This window comes from Apteryx rowi, unplaced genomic scaffold (assembly GCF_003343035.1).
Source record: "Apteryx rowi isolate R43461 unplaced genomic scaffold, aptRow1 scaffold_154, whole genome shotgun sequence".
Taxonomy (NCBI): Eukaryota; Metazoa; Chordata; class Aves; order Apterygiformes; family Apterygidae; genus Apteryx; species Apteryx rowi.
Genome location: NW_020447797.1, coordinates 250149 through 272304, shown reverse-complemented (window position 1 = coordinate 272304; position 22156 = coordinate 250149). Strand labels below are relative to the sequence as shown.

The window sequence follows — 22156 nt, the reverse complement described above, 5'->3', positions numbered from 1 at the left end:
ATCACAGTCTGGTCAAAAACCTCTTTGTGCTGGTTTGAGCTCTCCTGCTCTCGCTCTGCCAAATTGTAGGTGTGTGAAGACTTCAGCGTATTTAATATTAAGAAAAGGATGATCTCTTGATCCGGGGCAGATGTGGCAGGGGTTTAGGGGCAGCTGTTAGTTCTCCTTTCCTTATCTCACTTAGGGTTTATCACTCTGAAACTCACAAATCTTTAATTGTGCAGACCCAGAAAAGAGCTCCTCAGTCCAAAGCTGCCACCTGCTCCTTCCTTTCCTGGGTCTCAGCTCACGGCCGCCAGGAGCCAGTCCCGTACGTGGCGTACGCTGGAGTTCCTCCCCTTCTTTTTAACACATCCCGTTGCTGGTTTTGATGGGACTATTGAAATTCCTCACCCCTCTCCCAGCTACCAGGAGCCTCTGGGACTTGAGTGAGCAAACAGTGATCGGTGACAGGGAGCTATAAATGTCAGTTCGCAGGCCCACGCTAGATACATAAGGGGGTTGAGYCCTGCTCCGCAGAACAAAGTAGCAGTGTGAGTAACGTGCCAGCTGCCCGCAGGGAGACTCTCTCCTTGCAGGCTGTGCCCCTCGCTTCTAAGGAGCCGGGACCACAAGGGGTGAGCAAATCGCTTTTAGGAAGCTCAGGTTGGTTTGTAAAGCAGAACCCTGGGCTCCCGCTCTTGCTTCTGTCACTGGACATCGGCGTCCGCCTCTCCTCCCCTAGCTCGTAGACAGGGGCAATGCACCCGCCCCGACGTGCTCCGAGCCGTGTTCCCCGTCGTAAGCGCTTTCCTGCTCGGGTGGGAGGTGATGGGGGTGTGCCTGACTCCGCATCGTCTTCTAGATCGTTTAATGAATGTGAATCCTGGTGCCTCTCCCTGCACTGACACTTCTGACCCGTCTGGCTGTTCTTCCAGGGTTTTCTAATCCTTGTSGCTCGGTTTATATCCTAGCGCGTCCCTGGAAGATCGGTGGATGCACAGAATTATTTCCATGTTCCCTATCACTATCTTTATGGTAAAATTGTTGCCTGGAGGGAAAGTGTCTCGCTAGAGTTAAGTAGGAAAGAAAATCCTCCTCTGCTACCGCCGACTTGTTGTGTAATTTTAACTGATGTGTGTGTGCTCCCTCTCCCAAAGATGCAGCGACTCTCCCCTCCCTTGGGGGAAGGCTGTGATACCGGGTGAATCGGCCGGGTTGGGCACCACAAGCTCCTCAGCAGTGTCCTTCCTGGCCGGGCTGGGCTTCCCAGGCAGGGCGCACGGGCTGGACTGGGCAGGAGGGACTTGGGGCTGCCTCTCCCCCGGCAGCGGGGAGGGTAGACGTGGATAACTGAAGCCGGCTGCGTTTCCGGGTGTTTACAGCCTCTGCCGTCTTCCAGTAACTGAGCGCTGCGCACGCCACCACCGAGTCCTTAATGGAGTTTGAGGACAGAAGCAAGTCTTCCAGACCGGCTTTTATTAACTTTCTAGCCCGCAGAAGGACCACGGGGCCACGGCTGTGGTCTGCGCGCTCCTGCCTAATTGCGCTGTAAAGCGTGAGGGACGCAGCCGTCGCGCTGCACCGCTCCCCGGCTGTGAAGCACAGCCTGCCCCCCCCAGCCCGTTACCTCCCCGTCGCCCGTGGCCGAGCGCTGCGTTTTGGGATCCGCAGCGCCTGCGAACTGCGTAAGGATGCAAGTAAGGGCAGGGCGAGCTGCGGAAGAGCTCTGTGGGCACGAGCCGTTCTGCTGGCCCCGGGCCGTACGAGGCAGGAATTGGTGCTAAACAGGGCAGTCGGACYGGAGGGTGGGGATCACCGAATCGCCCCTATAGAGGCTGCAGCTGAAGGCAGCTGCTGGACTGTTGAGATATTGCAAACGGGGCCTGGGGGCTTGTTTCCTGGTGACGATCCAAGGCGTTGCATGCACAGACAGCGCTTACACCAACCACCTGCGCAGGGAAGGAGATGAGGTTTGGAACTGGCCKCTCTTTTTTAGGCCAGGTGGGTAGGAGAAGGAGCAAGAGCACGTGCTCCCTTTGCACGCTGGCATGCTGAGCGCGAGGGGTGGCCGGGAGGCAAAGGGAATTGCGTCGCTTCAGCCGCTATCCCCTTCCCCTGCTCTCCACGCAAGCGTAAAAGGAGCCCAAAGCGAGAGGAACGGTGTCTCCCAGGCACGGCTGGGTGTCCTGATGCGAGACGCGCTGTTCGCTTCACAGCATCGTCTCCAGCTCTTTGTTTAGGCCGGGGTGACTCCGATCCAGACCTGTTAAGTCCCCTGTGTTTTCCCCACAGGCTTTCTGGCTCATCTCCCGGGGCGGACAGGGCAAAAAGTTGTCGGAGGCGAAGGAGCTGGGCACGTAGCCCGGCAGGCTGGCGCGGGCCGCGAGCAGCAGCCCGCGTTGCTGCGTGCTCGCTGCCCCCCGCCCCGCGAGGCTGGTGCTGAAGCTCGCGGTGGCGTGGGAGAGCAGCCCGCCGCAGTAGCAGCTCCCCGCCGTGCTGGTGGCACGCGCCTTCTGCTTGAAGTCCAGCGCCAGGCTTCGCCGGAAATGGGCTTTCTTGATCTCCGCCTGCACCTGAGGGAGAGAGCAGAGATGGCAGCCGGAGTCCCGAGCCCAGTGCAGGTTTCGCTCCTATTCATTTCTCCCGAATCCTACTGAGGAGGACAGATCTGAGTTATCTCTTTGGTCGTGCCCACCCGGAGGCTGCTGGTCCTGAAGAGGCTGGAATAGGAGCTCAGCAGCTCACGCTGCCTGCTAGGACGCAGGCGCCCAGGTCCCGCTGGCCACCCCTTGCTCTGCGTTTGGCAGATTTGCCAMTTTGCCAAAGGGAAGATCTGCCCAAGGCGCGGAGCTCTGCTGGCTCTGGGTTCAGGACACCAGCGTGGCTCYGCGTTGCTGCGTGGACAGATGGGAGGAAACCTACCCGTGAAGCCACCAGAGGCTGGACCACGTTGCAAGATGGGGCCTTCTAACTTACCTCCCCGTTGCAAAAGCAGTAGATAAAAGCCACAAAGAAACCCTGCCAAAAGAGAGATGCGGAGTTTGAGTCCTGAGCCCGGGATGCCGAAACGTGCCTCCGCGGACAAGGACGGCTCAGCGCATGCGCCAAGGCAGCCCCGTGTCRACATACCTGAAAGGAGTTAAAGAGCATCTCATAATGCATCTGAATTTGCCACAGGACCCCGGAGACTTCAGTGTAGGGCATCGCCATGAACACCACGTAATGCACTCCAAAAAGCGGCATCAGCACCAGCGTGGACTTCAGCAGCTTCCTGAGAGGAGAAACAGCGCCRAGCTTAGCCTGGGACCTGCCGCTCTGCCTGCAGCCCCCTTGCAGGCTCCGTTGCGCGTCCTAGCAAAGAGGGCATGCTCAGCTTCCCCGTGCGCGGATACTGCACGTTGCCTGGAGGCCGAAGGAAGCAAATCCTCGTTGCAAAGAAAGGGTCCAGCTTGGAGGAGGAACCAGGCAAGGTGCTGGCCACCAGCATCCCACYGACCTCCCTCGGCCCCGCAGCCGTTCCCACGTCTCTGCCCCTCGCGAGAGCCCGCGTGGAGCCGTCTCAGCGAAACGGGCAGAAAAGGAACCAGCCCGCGGCCGGTGGCTGCTTTCAAGGCAGCCGGCACTCACCGGTACTGCTGCCGGGGGTCCAGCTTCCCCGTGTTCGTCTCCCAGAGCTTGGAGGCCAGCACCCGCACGATGTTGAGGAAGAGGAAGAAGTTGACCTGCCGGCAGACCCCCGCGATGGTCTCACTGCCTGCCGCGAGCTGCGCCTGCCCGGGCAGCCCCCCGGGATAGGGCYGGGCGGTTCGGGCAAGYGRCACGTGGCATCCCACCRCGCGTGGCCCTCCCCACGTGCGGGRACGTGGCCACAGCCACCCCCAGCCAACGGCCTGGGTCTCCAGCGGTCCCATTTCCCGGACAAGGACGGGGAAATTCAGCCCAGGGCTGCTTACCACGATGGCAGCCAGGATGGGGACCTGATAAATCCACTTCATGTTCCCAGCRCTGAGGTCCCAGCATCTGAAGAGAGCAGTAAGAAACATTTTGGAGAAACCCAAAATCACTGGTAAGGAAAACTGCCAGCTRATGGCTCCCTGCACCCCGCTGGCCCGTCATCCCTTTCCCCATCCTCCCACCCTTCCCATCTCCGTTTCTGAATGATCCTGGCTGGGGAGAAGGTCTATATTTATTCTGTTTAAACCTTGACGCAATAGTGGCCTTGTTACAAACATCCATAACCATCGCGGTTTAGCAAATCAGCTTTAAATTAGCTTTAACTTTCCAGAGACCTTCTTGGCTCGCTCTTCTAAAAAAAATCCTGCTGTAAGCTACGTGACCCTTCTCATTTTAAAATGCTTAATGTTAGAACATGCCATTTAACATCATCTTTGCAGCRTTTCCTGATTATTTTGTGGTGCAAACCTGCATCCAGCTTCCTTCCAAATGCAGAACAAAAATATCATTGAACTCGATTACTGACAATTTTACAAACAAGCTTTGTGTATTTGTTGCCTCGTCTTGGTAGCTTTTTGAAAAACTCTCATTTTCRTAAGCTCTGCTGTCCACAGATATTTTTGCTCATATTTGCAACCAGTCTTTCCTTCCCTGAAAGGCTGCTGGAGAAGAAGGTGGACCTACGTACTGTGTATCCGCCAGGGAGGCCCTGACGCTGGCCCAGACAGACACGAACACGGCAGGGAGACCTGGAGGGGCAGGAGACATGGAAAGGAGCATGGCTGAAGCATCAGGTTTGCAGGGCGACCCAGTTCCTRGGAGCCGGTTTGTGTCCCGCCACCCTCAACTGGGCCCTCGGCGCTGCTCAACCATGGCCGATGCCCCAAGCTGCCGCTGGGCTTGGCAGCCGGGGCGCTGGGTTGGGGCTCGTGCTCACCCCAGCCAATGATGATGAGGACCCACAGGTAGTTGTCGTTAGAGAGGAAGGCCATGAAGATCAGGCTGTGCAGGTAGAGCCCTTCCACCAGGATCCAGTAGTGGTTGGTGGCCAGAAAATAGAGGAAGAGAGTCACCACCACCTTGCAGCCGACCTGTGGCCAGGGAGAAATGTGCTCAGCGAGTGGCCCACACCAGGCCGTCTCCTGAAAGTAAACGTGAAAGGTTTTGCTTTCATCTGGGATATTCCCACATGAGGCCCAGAGCAGCTGCCCTCTCCCAGTCACCTCTGCAAAAGCAGAGCCCCATCTTGACGTTGTCACTGCCCCGAGGGAGGTCTTTCCCACGCCGCGCTGGGGAGCCCCGGTTCCTCTGCAGTTCTGATTTCTGCCTAGGCTTCGGTGGCTCTCGGTGCAGGGAAGCTGGCAGGGCTTTAGCTGGCCCATCGGCCCTCCCGTCCCAGGCTGCAGCTCCTCCAAGAGGCCCAGCCCTGACCCTGGAGGGCCCCAGCCCTACCTCCTTSCACCCAGGCTCCCAAACCCCCTTCTCCTTTTCTCCTTTGATCATGCTTCCAGGTCTCCATGTGTCACTTGCCAGGTGGCTCCGTTGTCCCGGTGGGGGGACCATCTCRGCTTTGAAATCGTCCTCCCGCATCTTCTCCGGCTCGCTGGCCAGCACCCCCGAGTAGAGCACCATGTCCTTCACGAAGATGCTGGCCGCCCGGCAGATGAAGGAGGCGAAGAGGTGGACGTGGATGTAGTTGCGTGTGCAGTGCAGGCGCCTGGGAAATGAACACGCTCGTCACAAACGTGAGTGGCCTCCGGCACTGGGACCCTGAGAGGGTCACCTCCAAGGGGCCGGTCCTGCCTTGGGCACAGGAGCCAGATCTGGGGGTAGGTGGAGTTTCAACCCCCTTAGAGAGCCGTGTTGGTCATACGGAAGAATCAAAGAAATGGGGGAGTTTTGGGGCTTTGGGAAGCAAGCTGACCCTTGTGCTGGGGTTTGGGGCTGGTTCCCCAGTCCCGAAGGGGCCGTTCCCACTCCTGGGTGCTGTATGTGTGGGAAACAGGGAGCCGGTTCTCCCCCGGGGCAGGGGACGGGGTTTGGCTCCTTCTTACTTGAAGTACGAGAGGATGCACACGGCGACGAGGAGGGAGGCCAGGGAGATGGAGTAGCCGATGGTGTACATCAGGTGCAGGCGGTCAAACACCTCCTGGAAGAGATGGGATGAGCTCTGGGACGCCTCCGCAGCCCGGGCCCCCGCTCTGCCCTTGCGAGCAGGAGCTTTTTGGGGAGCAGAGGGGGACACGAGGAGGGCGAAGGTGGTCAGCGCGAGGCTGGCGCAGCCGACGGGCCCTGCACCCCGATTCCCCTGCTTGTTGGTGCACCCTCCCCTGGTCCCAGGCAGAGTCTCCCCACCCTACCCTCCTTTTCCCAGACCCTCCGAAGAGCAAGGTCACCTTCTCACGGCTCCGGCTCTCGGAGGAGAAGAGCATGGCRCATTCGGTATAGTTGGCCCAGGTCTTGTTGATGCTGAGGGCCATCTCCCAGGTCCCGTAGGCRCTGCAGTACCTGTAGGCATGACCTGAGAGCAGAGACGGGTGTTGGGACAGCAGCGGGACCCTCAGGAAACCCCTTCCCGCTGCCGTAAGCCAGGGCTGCAGACCCCGGGGGTCCAAAAGGTACCAACTGCAATGGGACACCAACCTCCCCCACCGGTCCCCAGCTCCTAGAAAGCAGGGAGCTGCTGGCCTGGCTGTTGCGAGCTGCAAACCACCGCAGGTGCTGGGCCAGCGCACTGGGGCGAACAGGAGCCCGTGCTCAGGCGGCTTCCCCAGAAATCTCAGCTTGCAGCTACGAAATTCGGTATCGATGAACAGGGATTGCCCAGGCTAAGGAGCTCTGGACCAACAGCCTGTGCTGGGGCTGGGGATGTTGGTGGAAGATGCTGCTCCTCAGAGGATTTTTGCACTTCTCCATGCTGGGCTGAGCAGCTCAAGTGAGTCCAGTCCCTGGTTGACCACCCGGGTGCTGTCACTCACCCTTATGGTTGAAATCGTAGATGTAGTCGGGGCAGGGCACGGACACCTCCTGGCTGGGGGAGCCCTTAGGCCAGCAGATGATCCCGTCCCACTCCGGAAGGCAGCTGGTATCTGGCCAAGGAGCAAAGACACGTCTCGCCAAGGGCCCTGGCCGGGCTACGTCGCACCTCCCGGCTTCCCTGAGYGGGGGCTGAACCGGGGCGAGGAYGCAYGACYGAAAYRCGATGCCRTGGGAGCATCCCGCTGCCCCGACCYGGCAGAGCTGGGGAGYGAGAGGTGGCCRGGGACGTCCCACCAYGTCCCRCTTCCTTCCGCRGGGCAAAGCCCTGTGGCCTGCTCCGGGGAYGTGTCACCACCGTCCCYATCAGYGGGGACAGCACKTCCCGYGCCTTTGCCRTGTTGCCGGAGGCTGGTGACCCGCRGGCAGGGGAGGGACGCTACCTTTGATTTTCTCCAGCTGCACTTTTATGTCTTTCTGGCATTTCTCCTTCGCYTCCACCAGAAGATAAATCTGCTCTTCTTTCGTGAGAACGTCATCGGGGTCAACCTGCCAAGACAACCGCGCCGCGACGGCCCCCGGTCACCGCGCGGCTCGACTTCGGTCAGCAACCAGGGGGTCAGACAGCAGAGCTGGGCTTGCTGCAGAGCACTGACGTGAACTCGCCGCATGCATGGCACGGGCATCAGCTAAAAGCAAGCAGCTTGTCGCACCCCGGCTCTCCAGCCACAGCGGCTCCCAACGGGATAAACGGGGACAGCCGAGCCATGGCGTTGCTGGAGCGAAGCTTGCAGCCCTCCTTGAGCGCCGGCCCCTACCGAGGCCGGGGCGCATCCCCGTCCCACCGTGGCGCAGGACGCCGGCACAGGCAGCAGCCTCAGCTGCGGTACGGACCCATCGGACAAACCGCCAGCCCGGCCATGCCTCTCCTCCCCTCTCCCTGCCGGCGGCCTGTTCGGAACCATGGTTCCCATCGTGTCCCTGTGCTAGAGACGGCGGCACGTCGGGCTCCTGCCCGTCCGCCCCCGCGGATGCTCCCACCAGGAGCCCTTCGGAGCCCRGTTTCGGCAGCCCCGTGCCCGAACGAATGGTGAACAAACGCACGGCTTGCGGGAGGAGGGCAGCTCAGGCCCTGCCGCGAGAGCCGACTTTGGGGTCGTTTCCTCCTTTTTGCCACGCGTGGGGCCGGCAGCAGCGGCAGGGCTTTACCAGCCCACGCGAAGGTGCACGGGCAGGCGAGGAGCTGCCGGCAGGATCCGGCTCGGGGGCTCGCAGGAGGATCTGCTGGGGCGTTTTGGGGCTGTTTCAGCAGAAACCTCCCAAGCGGAGGTGCCGCTGAGCGATTGCCACCATGCAGGATTTCGGCAGGCTCCGGAGCTCRGCAGGACCCAGAGGGTCTTGCTCAGCGCTGAAGCGGACGGGGAGGAAGAGGCTGCTTTTGGTTACAGCCCTGATGKGGCCGGAGATGCTGGGAGCCGGGACCGGGAAGCGAGTGGCCGCGGGAATGAAGAGGGGGTAGGTGCAAAGCGCCGGCTTCAGGTCCAGCTCTGCCCGTGTGCCGGGTCGAATCCTGCCTCGGGTCACGATGGGGAGCCCCCAAGCTCCCATGTTTGCTTTTTCCAAAAGGAGCAGTTGGGACAGGCAGGAGAAGGGTGCAGGGGAGGACCAGGGTCCCGGGGGACGTCGGGGCGCCCGGCAGCAAAGGGTGAGCCCGGCTCTGCCCTGCCTTGGACACCTCCGAGGAACGGAAAGCATCGTCCCCTTTGCAATGTCACGGTGCCTCCGCGGCTGCTAAGAAGCTCTTAGCGCCGCTCGAGACACGTTCTCCAGGCGCCTGCCGCGGGGCGGCTGCTGGGGACCCAAGGGACACGCGGCCGAGGGGCCGGCGGTTTTGGAGCGGGGAGGACGCRGGAGGTGGGGGTCCCCCCCGCCAGGGGTGCAGCCAGCTCCCAGGTGGAGCCGGGGGGCGAGCAGGGAACCATCACCGAATTCAGGACAGTTTCTCCAGCTGGATGCAAAAGCGGCTGGTCGGGCTCTGCACCTGCCCGGGTGCCTGCATGTGCCGGAGCGACTCCGGAGGGGTCTGAGCCCCAGCGCCCACCCCGGGGTGCACCCAGCTGTGCCGCGGCCCCACGCGACTTTGCTCCCTGCAGGTCCCTTCCCGCGACGGATTTAGGATGAGGATTTCAGGCCGGAGCGAGGAGCCGCGGGGAGCGAAGGGGACTTACCAGAGCGCAGACGGAGGTGAGCAGGCAGCAGCAGAGGAGGGACGCCACGACGCCTCCCGCGGGCCCTGACGTCCCCATGGTCCGGGCGCCCGGCTCGGCTCGAGCGCAGCCCGCGGCGAGACCTCAGGGCCGGAGAACCGGGCAGAGCAAAGCCGCCGGCTGGGAGCAGCCGTCCGCACGGGCCCACGGGCTACGGTGGCAGCCGGTGCTCCCGGCAGGGCCGAGCATCCTCCGGCAGCGAGGTGCCGGCGGGTCCCCGGGGCGCCGCGAGCCGCGGCCGCGCTCCTATCGGGGCGCTTTGCTTCCCGGAGCGCGGGCAAACACTGCGGCTCCTTGTTCCCGCTCAGCCGGCCGCGGCGGAGCTTTATTGGCTTAGCCCGAGGTGCTAAAATCCCGYTCGCTCACGGCAGGTCCCTCTTGTCTTTGCCGAAACTTTGCCCGGCGCCTCGTTCCGTCGCAGCATCCCGCTGCCGCCGTGCTGCTCGCTCGATCCCCTCCGGCCCCGCAGCGGCGCCGGGAGGGAGGTCGGAGCCTTGGCTCTTATGCGCGGATGCTCCCGGGAGGGGATGTCTTTCAGGCAGGTGCCGGTTTAACCCTTTTCCTGCTCTCGGGATTTGGCACACGGGATGAAGGGATGTGCAGGGGGGGTTGCAAAGGAACCTGGCTGCGTGGTTGCATTTCACCGTCTGCGCAGGGGGGGTTTTGCCTGGGCTGGCAGCACTATTCCCCCCCCCCCCCGGCAGCTCCCTGGGGAGGTGGGCACACGCAGCGGGGAGTCCTCTGCCTCCAGGCAGCTCGTTAACAGCAGGATGAGGCTGAAATTTGGAAGCCCCCTGCTACAGGCAGGCCTGAAACCTGCCCACGGCAGGCTGCCAGCCCGGGGCCCGCGAAACCCCTCGCTGGGTGTCACCGAAATCCCACCGGCRGCGGAGCCCCCGGAGCCTCCCCGCCGGCCGGCCCGGCCTCGGCTTGGCAGGGAGCCTCCGTCAGAGGAGGTTCGGGCTTCTGCTCGGTCCTTAGGGCGAGCAAAGACGTATCAGGCGGCTGAGAGCAGGGCAAACCCGGCCGACGGCTGCTCCCGCTGCTTAGAGCAGACGGGAAAAGGAGCCTCCTGGTTTCCTCGCCCACTGCAGCAATCTGCTGTAAATCCTGGCGGGATTGGGGCACCTTTGGCAGCTGCCCATCTCCCCGGCCCAATTTACCGTCCCCTCGTCCAAGGCCGATACTAGCTGATAGGGACATTGCGCAGACGTTTTGGGCAGAAGGAGGGATAAATAGTTAAATTGCAGGGCTAGTGTTTTCTGCAGGGTCTGATTTCTGCTCGAGAGTTAAGGTTATTTTGCAAGCGGGGACTTGGTGTTTAACGGGGTCGGCGACACCGGGTTCGGGAGTGCTGTTGTCGCAGGGGGCGGCAGCGAAGGCGGGGGCAATTTGATTCCCACCGCAGACAAAAATTGGAGTTTGCATTTTGCAAAATGCTGGTTTTTTTGCTAAATTATTGGCTTCATTACCCAGAGACGGGGAAAGCGATTGCTCCGATCAACACCCACCCGGCCCCGCCATTCAGCCCTCCCCAAATCCGCACTAGCAATCACGCGCTGACGGCAGACAGCAAATTCCCGAGCTGTTTGCAGCAGCTCCCTCCTCCCGAATGAACCCCGTACCCGGCTCCGCCGCGGGGGCTCGGGGCGCAGAGCTGACCCAGCGATACCCCCTCTTCCCACGGGCGAGCGCTGCAAACACATCGGAAAGCCGCTTCGTTCAGAGTTTAATCCCTGGGCTGATTTTCCTGCCTTCTGAGAAGGGGGTTCTTGGAGCTTTCTTTTTTATTTATACCCGGAGATCACTCCGGTCACACTCGCCCCTTCCCTCAGCCCTTTATTTTGTGCTGGAATAAGACAAATATCACCCAGCCGAGGAGCTGCCGGGCTCCTGCACCCCTCCGCCGGGCAGGTCATTTTGGCAAGGCTCATTTCGGCATTTCCAGAGGCGGAAGCGGGTTGCACTGTCTCCCCAGGAGGCCCCCGGAGCAGTCCCGAGCATCCCACAGGAGCCTCCCCGGCCGGCCGTGTGCCCCTGGAAGCCGCGATGTGCGTCCTTGGYGGTCCCATCCCCAAAGCAGATCCGAAACAGCAGGATTAGAGTTACCCAAAAATACAAATATAACTGCATTTTGTGTGTGTGTGTGTGTGTATATATATAAATTCACATACAACTTTCTATATGTGTGTGTATACATATATATATATGTATGTATGCACACACATACACAGCAATACAATGGCCCGGAGCACGGCCAGCAGAGACCTGCCGGCACCAGGTACCTCGTAGCTCTTGTGCCACTATTAAAAGCATCTCGCAGGATCCTGTTCCACCCAGCGGCTTGTGCCCGTCTCTGCAACACGGCTGCAGCCGGCGCTGGCCAGAGAAACGAGCTCTTGCGGCGCTTCGACAGCAGGAACAAGCTCTGCGAGCTGAAGAGGGTTTTTTTGCCCGTTTATTACCAAAATCAGCTCTCAGACCCCAGTGCAGAGACTTGCCTCGTTAATCAGAAGTGGGATAAAGCAAAATATTTGGCTGGGTCAGTAGAAATGCTCCCCGCAGGGAACCACGGAGCTGCTTTAATGTCTGTGTTACAGGAGCCCGGCAGCTCCCAAGGGAGCTAGACTGCAGGTTAGCCAATTGCTATACCTATAATCGCGTTATTTGGAAGTTTCCTTTAGGTCCCAGCTCCAGGAGTCATGTGATTTCCTAAAATGCTCTTTCTGTTTGGTTCTTCTTCTGTTTTCAGTGATTTTTATAGCTCTCGAGCACTTTCAGAGGTGACCGGGACCTTCCCCAACAGCTCCAATGGCGAGAGACGACACAAAAGAACTTCAGTCTTTTAAAATCTCCAGATTTCAACCATTTTCTTGATTATTTTTCTTAACCAATTTCATGATTTAGTGATTTCGTCCAAGGGTCTTAAAACAGATGGGAGAGGAGGGCAGAAGCAGCGGCCAGAGCGTCTCCCACCCGGAGCTTGCCCAGCTCCCAGCGGGAATCCAAGGCTGGATCCAGAAGGAAACCCTCTCGCTGGGCTCAGCCCCACACGTTCCTTCCCGGAGCCCAGAGGGAGGCAGGATGGTCCCTGCTGCCGCGGGATGTGGCCGAGGGCCAGAGCAGCAGGGGCAGCCGAATCYGGAGGAGTCTCCCAGCTGCCAGCCGAGCCCCGCGGGCTGAGCAGGGGCTGCACGGCATCTGCGGGACGSCCGGYACAGGGCTGTAAACRATCCCGAGCCRATGAGTTAAAGGACCATCTTTCGCCATCGGTTGCGTTACCCTCATGAGCCATCCCGATGGGCCACAAACAGCTCCAACTGGGGCATCTTTGCTCTCCTGGCACCCCGGAGCCACCTCGGCAGCGGTCGTGCTCGGCTTCCCACCTGCAGCCCTGCAAACCTCTTTCCCGGGGTACTGGGAAAAGTTCAGTCCATCCGCAGCAGCCTGCACTGCGCAGGCAAGGGGAGAGCCGGGGCGCTGAGCACGAGGCCGAGGGGATCGTCCGTAGAGGACCGAGCGGCTGCGAAGCGGCACTTCGTAAATCCGGGTCTGCAAAGGAATCCGCAGGATTCGCCCTTGCAGCCCTGCCGAAAAACAGACCCGCTTTTCCTGCAGGTATYGCGGCAGGTTGCCCAGCCGCCGCGTTGCTATTTTCTTGCCGGGCGCTCCRGGCCGTCAGCGTTTAGGTTTTCAATGATCTTTTAGCGAGCGGCCCCCACGCAACCCACCCGGCGCAGGTGCTGGGGGGAGGAGGCATCCCCCCCTCTTTCGCCGGGGGGGGCGGCCGGTGGCTTCCCTGCGCCGGGAGCCGGTGACAATGGGCAATTGTCAAGTCGGGGCCCCTCTCGTCAGCGGTTTCTTCCTTTTATAGTAAGTCGCAGTCGCTCCAGCAGCTGGCCAGCCCCTCCGGGGGGAGCGCAGGGCTCCGTATATAAGGGAAGGAGCCGGCTCTGCCTTTTGTCCCTCCTGTTGGTCGCCTCGCTGGGTCCCTGCACCTTTGCAAAGACCAGCGCGATGCCCCCCAAGAAACCTGACCTGAAGAAGGAAGCGGCCAAAGCGGCTCCAGCCCCGGAGCCACCCAAAGAGCCGGCCTTCGATCCCAAGAGCGTGAAGGTGAGTGAGGAATTAAGACAGTCCTGTTCTTTTCCGTGTGATCTGCCCGGCACGGTCAAGCCCATGCTCCGTGCAGACAGCGCTATCCAGGCTGCTGTCCCATCCGAGAGCTGGGCCGCGAGGGGAAAATTTGGAGTGCATCGATGCAGCGAGCTGGGATTTGATGTTCCCCTCGCTAGGGGGAAGTTTTAATGTTCCCCCATCCGAGCCTGCACAGCGCTGATCCAAGGAATCCGCTGTCCCTGTCCTTTCTCTGCTGGCTCCTGAATCCCACACGTGAAGATGCTCTCTCCCGCTTGGAGACGGAGCAGCTGCGGAAGATGAAACCACCATACACATTTAGCTCATCTCCCAGGCTGCCTCCGCAGCATCTTCTAATTACCAGGGAAGGCTCAACCCCAAACTGCTTTTTGCAGTTTTGCAGGCTGCTTTTTGCTGCCTGCCCCTCTCAGCCTGCCCCATCCAGCCCACTCGAGACACTCACCCCTTGCGGGTTGGTGTCTGGAGGAGATTCCCAGCTCTCCAGTAAATCCTTTTGCTAGTATTAGCCACCAGCCGGGCTTAAATTAGAGCAATCTTGAGACTCCTAAACCTTGGAGTCTGGGATGAATTGTGCAAATAACTGCAATTTGTGATAATCCCTGTTCAGGAAGAAACTTTCTCTGCCAACACGCCCCAGCATACGTTTTGGAGTCAAACACTCCATGGCTCCTGGCTGAGATGCCATTTCGGGGCTCCAACCACGCACTCTGAGAGCATTAAAATGTTTTTCTGCTGCCAGCTGTCTTCCTCCCCAAGCATTTGCCACCTGCATTGTCTCCTCCACACGAGAGCATATTTTATCCAAGTGCCTCTTGCTTTACAACGGGAGATCATTTTTTCCAAAGTTCCCCAGGATATAGTTACATTTTTAAGCCAGAGCTGCGGCAGGAGAGTTATTAATAGCAGGGCTCAGCACGGAGGCTGTTTAACTACTTGAACCCTGCCCTAGGGATCAAGCGTTGAAATAACATCCTTTCCACCCAGAATAGCCCGAGCCGCGGTCTGAGCATCCCGGCAGCCTGCCACCCCCGTGCCCGCCGCACCGCTGCAGGGACGTGCTCCTGCCAGCTGCGCTTTCCCCAGGAAAGAGCGTTCCCACTCCTGGCACGGATGGATATGGCACGGCACGGACATGGACGCCTGCCTTGAACAGGCTGCTGGAACCTCGGGAGGGGGAATTTCAAACACAGAGGAGAGTCCTTGCTTTCCCAGGCGTGTGGCTTGGCATCGCGGCATCGCCCAGGGGTGATGTGTCCCCTCCGCAGCAACGCGCTCCTCATGCCCAGCTCTGTTCTCTTGTCCCGACAGGTCGAATTCACTGCGGAGCAGATGGAAGGTAAGTGCAGACCACACTTCCCCCCAGAATGGAGGCATTATAAATGGGAGTCCCTTTTTTTTTGTTTTTTCCTGGCAGACTTGACTGCTGAGGCCCCAAGGATCAGACCCCTCCTTGGGGAAAGCCCAGCAGGGTCCGGGCACCCCATTCCCCACGCTCTGCCCAGCGCGTTGCTCTTCCTCCAGGACTGGCTGGTGACATTTCACAGCAGCTAGAAGGGACACGTGAAATCAGAAAGTCACGTCCCCCCCCGGCATTGGGCTGTTAAGGAGATTGGAAAGAGCGCTCCGAGTTTGCCAGCGCAGAGGCCAGGCCGGTGGGAGCAGAGTGGAGAGCAGGGCACGGGGGTGGGCGGACACCAGTGGGAAGGGAGGAGGCAGGAAAGGAGGTGGAAATAGGAGTAACGGCAGAGGGGAACAGGAGCCAGCACAGGGATTTAGCTGTGATCGAAATGCYGGGAGGGTCAGGAGGAATGAATGGATCCTGGCTCCTTCTCCGCACTGAGGATGCCACCCAGTCGAAAAGGATAACCCCAGCTTCAGATCTTAGCAAAAAAAAAAAAAAAAGGTATTTTTCATTCCTGGCAAGAGATGCAGCCTGGTTCAAAGCCTGGAATTCACGCTGGAGGAGCAACCCTTGGCAATGCAACGACAGACCCCTGTCGAAGGGCTGAGCTGGACTTGGGCAGCTGTAACGCCTCCGTACAGGCTAGGGATGGGACAAGATCCAAGGACAGCTCCTGGCGGCAATACTGGGAGAAGGAGAGCCCCTATCGTTCAGGCTTGGCCCCCACACCAGTTTCCGAAAGGGGAAAAGCACGCCATCGAAAATGTAAGTTAAAATATGAAGATATTTGATTTTGACCCCCAGCAATGTCCCAGAGCGTAGTGCTATCGGTACTTCTTGCCCTTGCGGGTGGACTCCCCCGCGAGCAGACATTTGCAGTAGCGTTGCCCAGGGTGGCTAGAGGACGTAATGAGGCCGGATGCAGGAGCAGACCCTCTTCCAGGGTCAGGCCAGCAGGACTCGCAGGTGGTGACGTCCCCCCCGGGTGTCCCCACAGCCATTGTGAGGTCAGGCCGGAGGGCAGAGCACCCTGAGGTGCTGGGGAGCACTGTGGCGATGGGTGGACTGAGACCAGCATAAAACTTCCCACAGGCAAGGACTACAGGGACACAGAGATCCAAGCCAAGGGTGTCGTGGGTGCAGAGCCAAGGGATGGCAAGGCACAGCAAGAAGATATGAAGATGCCAAGTAGCAAACGGAGCATGCCCAAAGCCCAGGGCGAGGATTCCCACCAAACCCAAGGTGATGCCTACTGGATCTTCATGTCTCCATCACCGCATGGAGACCGCGATCATCTGAGATTGCCCAACAGCGGGAAGGGCAGCTGCCCCTCTTTGAGGGAGCGATTGCAAGACATCATGAAGAAAATGGACCAGAACCTGGAATTCATTAATGCCATGGACAATAAACTCACAGCTCTGAGCGTTCACATGTACACGCTAGAAGGGCTGATTACCAGCTTGGACAAGTCAACTGCTCAGATGGACTCACTGATCCAGAGGCACAAGGATGAAATGCAGAAATGTGTGCAGGCCTTGGAGCACCTTATGCACGAAAACCACTGTCTCACTACCCGTGTGGAGCAGCTGGAGAGACAAGCCCCAGCCTCCAGTCTCAGGATCCTTGGCTTACCAGAAGGGGAGGAGGGCAAGGATCTAGTGGGCTTCCTGGAGCAATGGTTGCCCCGTGTCTTGCACCTTGACACAAGGGAGGAGCCTATCGTAGTCAAAAGGGCCTTCCGGGTGGGAAATGGGAGGCAGAGACGAGGCTCTGAGCAGTGCAGGAATGTGATTGTTTGTGTAGGCAACGTTGGGGTTAAAGACCGAATCCTGCAGCAGGTCAGGAAGCTGAAAAGCATCACATGCAAGAGGAAAGAGATCCTAATCGTTCCAGATGTAGGCCACCTTCCTCCAGGTAAAAGGAGACACTCAGTGGGCTGATAGCAATTTATGGGGGAGAGCATGGAAATGAATCGCCCATGTCTTTCCAAGCACGGCTGGCAGAAGACACAGTCCACAAGGCTGGGGAGGACATGATCACTCTTCCTCAAATGGGAGCAATGTCATGTTGTATCTGCCTGTGTGGGACTGGGAGGATGCAGGCCTGGGGAAGGGTATAGTGAAGATGAAGGGGATTGCTAAGGCCAGGAGCAACGGGGGGAGGCTGTCTGCAAGGTGGAGGCTGAGCAGCACTAACCTGGTCCCTTGCAGGCTCAGGCAGAGCAGATGTGGGATGCAGAGGGAGGGTTGTGGGATCCCCAGGAGGCCCAAGTAGAAGAAGGAAGAGGATCTTTCTGCCGCAGAGACGGTAGGCTGCACCTGCAGCCGGTGCTGCAAGCACAAGCTGGTGCAGGAATCCCAGCAGGATTTGTCCAGCCAGAGCCGTACAGGTAGCAAAACCTGCTCGTGGAGCTGGTGACTAGTCAAAGGAATTTGGCAAGCCTCTGAGGCTAGTCGCCTCCTGTTGCTCAAGCCAGCACAGGTCTGTATGTCCTGGGCAGCAGCAATGGGTGCGGAGGGCACCCGGCGCTCACACGTCCCTCCCTCCCTGGCCCGCTGGCCAGGAGTCGCTCCTGGCAGGGTGGGAAGTGGGGCTGGCATGGGCAGGGGACAGCTGAGCTCTTCATCTCCGCAGAGTTCAAAGAAGCCTTCAGCCTGTTTGATCGGACGCCTACGGGAGCCATGCAGATCACCTACGCGCAGTGCGGAGATGTCCTACGGGCACTCGGTCACAACCCGACCAACGCAGAGGTTCTGAAGGTGCTGGGCAAACCCAAACCAGAAGGTGACAGCAACTGGGGCAACAGGGAGAGGGTGGGACAAGCAATCAGTGTGCTTCCTAGCAGCAAGCAAAGGATTATGTTCCCTGTAAGAACAGCCCTAGTTAGATGAAGGAATTTGAAGGGAAATGACGCAGAGAGGCCTCATTCCTGCATAATTCCTTCACACCCCCTCCACGTACCATGCTTGATCTGCAAAGGATAGGCTGCCATCAGCTGGCGGTGGCAGAAGCTGATGCCAGCAGGCCAGATCCTGAGCTGGTGCAATCCAGCATAACCCCACGACACGGACCCGGCTGCAGCCTCGCACCTGTGCTGTAGCACAAGGACTGTGTCTTTGATGTAGTCAAAGCAAAGAGCAAATTCTTTCATTATGGCCTGAAGATCAGAGGCTCTAACACAGAAAAAAGCCTCAGCCCTTTGCTGAAAACATGCTTGAATTCCAGGTGGCAAGAAGCCATGCGGCTTGCCCCATGCCTCTGTAGCCATCTCAAGCTCTCAGAAACCATCTCAAGCTTAAAAATCTGTATTTTTTTATAACCCAGTCTGGATGATTTCCATTTGCCTTCAGTTTGCTAGCCTGAAGCTTGTGTCTTTAGCTCTCTGTGCTGGAAATTATACCAGGAATAAACCAGTATAAAGAATAGGAAAATCTCTTGATTTCAGAAACAAAAAAACAAATAGGAACTTTAAATTACAGAACTTGGGGCCAGGCAGTGCCTGGGATCACACTCATGAGTGAGTAGCCAGGTTCCTGGGTCCTCCCAAGCAGTGGTCGGGGGTTGCTCACTGCATCCTGGGAGAAAGGGAGCTGTGTCCCCCTCTATCCGTAGCTGGATTAAGTTTTGGCAGGAAGGGTGAGGTAGAGGTTTAACATGACCCCATCACCTCCTTCTCTTTCAGAAATGAACACAAAGATGCTGGACTTTGAGACCTTCCTCCCCATACTGCAGCATGTCGCCCGCAACAAGGAGCAGGGCACCTTCGAGGACTTTGTGGAAGGGCTGCGTGTCTTCGACAAGGAGGGCAATGGCATGGTCATGGGGGCAGAGCTACGCCATGTGCTGGCCACGCTGGGTACGGGCTCGCCCTGGGCGCCTGGGGACAGGCTACATGGGGAGGGAGCTGTGATTAGAGGAGCTGACAGGGCAGCCAGGGAGCAGAGCACAGGCCACCACTAGCTCTTCTTGGGCAGAGCCTCACAAATGGCTTGGGTTAGTCGGCTCGTCTCGTGTGTTGGACAGACCCTTTTTACTGCTTCCAATTCTCTGCTGCTCCGGGATCTCATAGAAGTGCCACATAGAAGATGGGCCTTTCCCATCTTAAGCCGCAGCTTCGTATGTGACCCAAGTGGGCTGGAGACCCCACGTCATACTCAGCTATCAGACAACAGTTGCACCTTGGTCCTCTCTCCTCAGCCTTCCACCAGCACTCCTTAGTCCATAGTGCATTGGCACACGGCTCCTCTTTAACTCCCTTTTCCGTCCTTTGGTGGCTTTGGCTCTCTGGAAGAAGGACAGGAGGGTCCAGGCAGGGTGAGAGCCCTTCCCCTCACCTCTCCATCCTCTGCCTCCAGGGGAGAAGATGACAGAAAGCGAGGTGGAGCAGCTCATGGCAGGGCAAGAAGATGCCAACGGCTGTATCAACTATGAAGGTAGGAGCAAAGATTCCTGTCAGGGCCATCCCAGACACAGTGGTCCTGTCTTACGGGGCGAAATGTGTCTTCTAAGAGGAAATTGGTGTTCACTGAGAGGGAGGTGAGGACCATTCTCCAAAGCCTGTCCAAGGAGAGCTCTGAGGCATTTCATCTGGGGTGGAAACAAGTCAGTTGTGCCAGCGACTTCTGGTAAAAACTGTTGAGGAGCACATGTTTCCAGGGGTTTCAAGACTGTTTTATCCCCAGTTTTGGCACTGTGTTGTTGCAAGCTGTCAAAAATAGACAAAGCCAGCATTTTTCACAGGATAATTGGGAACATTTGGAGTCCCAGAGTATTCCCAGCTCTAAGAGGGTGAAAATCAGGCACAAGGGGTTAAATATGGGAACCCCTAAAATGGGTGAGCATTGAGCAAAAGAGGGTATCCACTTCCTTTGGCCTCAGAAAACTGGGGGTAGCAATACTGGCTTGTTCCCACACGGGGTTTAGTATCTCTCTGAATGGGGATGGGATGGCAGATGGAAGGTATGAACAGGAGAAATGTCAGTCCCAGCAGAGCATCACTCTGCCTTGCTGCCCGCCAGCCACAGCTCCGAGCCCCTTCCAGCCCCAGCCGAGACCCCTGGGGCTTTAGCGCACGCTCTGATATCTCACACATTTCTCGTTTTCTCTTTAGCTTTTGTCAAGCATATCATGTCTGGCTGAAACAAGGAACTTCAGGTGAGTCAGGGTCTCCCACTGTTTATGCTGAAATCAGTAATACTGGCTATAACTGCCAGGGACAGACAACCCAAAACCTAACCCTGCAGTGGAATAATACTACGGTAATAACCCCAGCTCTGAAAGCCCAATAAGTTCAGGATAATGAGCTGCATTTGTAGCTCGTGCCGTTTGAAACGTATCCTGGCAGCATCAGCCCCGTGACTGTCAGTCGTGATGCAGGCAGCGTGGCCGTTCTCTGCTCGGAAAGAAAGAGGTTTGTGTGTTTTACAGTGATACATTTTCTAATCCTCCTGGAGCTAAGGTGGTCATCAAACGGACACCGCTGGAGTTAAATATTTTAAAACCTGCAGAAATGGATGACTTGATGCTAAGACAATATTAAGAACTGAATAAGGATGTTTCTGAGCTATTGTGCCAATACTTAAGAAATGTCAAAATTCCTATTAGCATTAACATTAGAAAGAATACCTCAAACGTACCACTTATGCTTGTTAACCTTTTTGCATTCCTCTCAGTCTGCATGAGGAAAACAGAGAAACAAGTTTCTTTTAGTGTAAACCATTCCTTTGAAATCTAGTCAATTTAAAAGAAAATCCAAATTAACAAGAACTGCTCCAGCTGTCCCCCATCTCCCCTGCCAGTTTCTTATGGTTTCATTATCTCATTTTCTTATTTTCTTAAACATTTTTCCTCTTCTCAGCTGTGTGAATGGCAGCAAGCAAAAAAAAAACAAAAAGGAAAAAACTCTGACCTTCAGATACTGTTAAATACACAGATTAAGCTGTTAAAAATCTCTCTTTTCCTCTACAAATCTCTTTAAACATCAGAAGGTTAAAACAGAGGCAGGCAGAAGTCTGAACTTTGAATATTCAGCACTCTTCTTATCTTGCTTTTAATCCATTTCTCTCTGGTTCCTGTCCATCAGCTCAGCTATGTAAGTGTTTAAGTGGCAAGTGCTGCCAGGGAGGTTTAATTCTGCACAAAACTATTTGCATGAAGCACTGTTTTTTAACGGCATGGAAGGATGGCTATTGACATTTCGGGTTCATCTGAGAAACAGCTCTGTCATTTTAAAGATTCACTGCATTAAGCCCTCTCATTCTCGTGTCCCAGGTTTTTGGAAGTGTTTGAATCCACCTGAGCAACACAAACAGCGAGATTCCTCCGTCTGTATCCCTTCTTCCCCGGATGGCCTGAGTCTGCAGTGGCGTTTCATGAGCCGCAGTGAGGAGTTGGCCTCCATACTTGCGTGTTTGAGCCTCAGTATATAAAGGGATACACATCTGACCCTTGGTTTTAAACCTTAAATTATTCTTTTAAGTTTTTTCCTGTGACATTTGGCTCATTAAATTTCATTCCCTACCCTCTTAAGTTATCTGTGTTTTGGCTTTGGACTAGTCAATGAAGCGTTAAACGGAGGAGATCAGGGCCACTAGTGATCAGACGTGGCAAGATGTTCCCACAGAAAGGGAAACAAGGCTGGTTTTATGACCCCTGTGCAAGAGGGAGGAGTTCAGGCTTGGGGGTGACAGTCTTTATTCATCCCCCCACCCTCAAGGTGGGCCAGGAGCTGGGCTGCAGTTTGGGCATGTCTCACTGCTAGATCTAGGTAGACTTTGCTAGAGCAAAGAAGGCATGAGGGACAGGTTGCATCCACAGACCCTCTGTGCACGGGGCCTCACCTGCTCCCCATCCCTGAAAGGGGCAGCCAAGTTTGTAGTGGAGGTACTACCTTTTCTTAGCCCAATTAATACCACTGAAAAAATCATCGAGATTTTTGGTACCTGCTGAAGTACCTCGTGAAGCTCTTGAGCTAGTAAAAGATACTACCTCTTCCTTAAAACCAGGCCTTTCTCAGGTGTGTGGCCCATCCAACCTACAACAACCTGTGTAAAAGCTGCATGCATATTGCTTATGTCAGAAAATTACACGTAGAGCAGGAGGGCTTGTGCAATGCGAGCTGGTGGCTCTCTCCCTCTACCTATCTGCAAAAGATCACCGTATCATCATGGAAGTGGTAAATAATTCATGACAGATAACTCAGCCCTCCTCTCAGCAGAGCACCAGGGAGTAGATAATGCTTTTCTTTGATTTGTCCTTTATTCAAATGTCCTTGCTCTGTGCCTTATGACTAGAAATTTAAAATATTTTGCTTCAATGGGATTGACTTCAGTTGCCACTTGCTCATTTCTGTTCAGTGCCTGGGTAACAGCTGCTTTTAATTCCCACTGCTTGATATGAATGCTTATAAGAAGCAACA

At 57.0% G+C, this 22156-nt stretch overlaps 2 protein-coding genes and 1 long non-coding RNA gene across 5 annotated transcripts; 2 read left to right on the top strand and 1 right to left on the bottom strand.

Moving 5' to 3' along the window:
- Positions 1–2192: 2192 nt before the first annotated feature.
- On the bottom strand, positions 2193–9393 carry LOC112962763 (parathyroid hormone/parathyroid hormone-related peptide receptor-like). Its single transcript, XM_026059231.1, has 13 exons — positions 9141–9393; positions 7356–7461; positions 6915–7025; positions 6333–6457; positions 5991–6085; positions 5467–5653; positions 4874–5027; positions 4625–4685; positions 3936–4002; positions 3610–3704; positions 3112–3253; positions 2959–3000; positions 2193–2555 (listed from the first exon to the last, which is right to left on the bottom strand). The coding sequence occupies exons 1-13, from the start codon at positions 9216–9218 to the stop codon at positions 2193–2195; spliced, it is 1626 nt and encodes a 541-aa protein (XP_025915016.1). The 5' UTR covers positions 9219–9393.
- On the top strand, positions 3172–5534 carry LOC112962766. Its single transcript, XR_003252403.1, has 3 exons — positions 3172–4048; positions 4595–4730; positions 5448–5534. It is a non-coding gene; the product is annotated as an uncharacterized LOC112962766 (long non-coding RNA).
- Positions 9394–11418: 2025 nt separating the features above from the next.
- LOC112962759 (myosin light chain, embryonic) lies at positions 11419–21475 on the top strand. Of its 3 annotated transcripts, XM_026059216.1 has the most exons (10): positions 11419–12797; positions 13054–13295; positions 14646–14673; positions 15262–15504; positions 15832–16653; positions 17374–17523; positions 18422–18595; positions 19095–19172; positions 19850–19893; positions 21010–21475. In XM_026059216.1, the coding sequence occupies exons 1-9, from the start codon at positions 12479–12481 to the stop codon at positions 19876–19878; spliced, it is 2085 nt and encodes a 694-aa protein (XP_025915001.1). In that variant the 5' UTR covers positions 11419–12478; the 3' UTR covers positions 19879–19893; positions 21010–21475. The 3 variants fall into 3 exon arrangements, 2 of the variants coding, with proteins under 2 accessions (XP_025915001.1, XP_025915002.1); XM_026059217.1 differs by lacking the exons at positions 15262–15504; positions 15832–16653; XR_003252401.1 differs by lacking the exons at positions 18422–18595; positions 19095–19172; positions 19850–19893; positions 21010–21475 and having other exon boundaries at positions 15832–17220; positions 17374–17407.
- Positions 21476–22156: the final 681 nt, after the last annotated feature.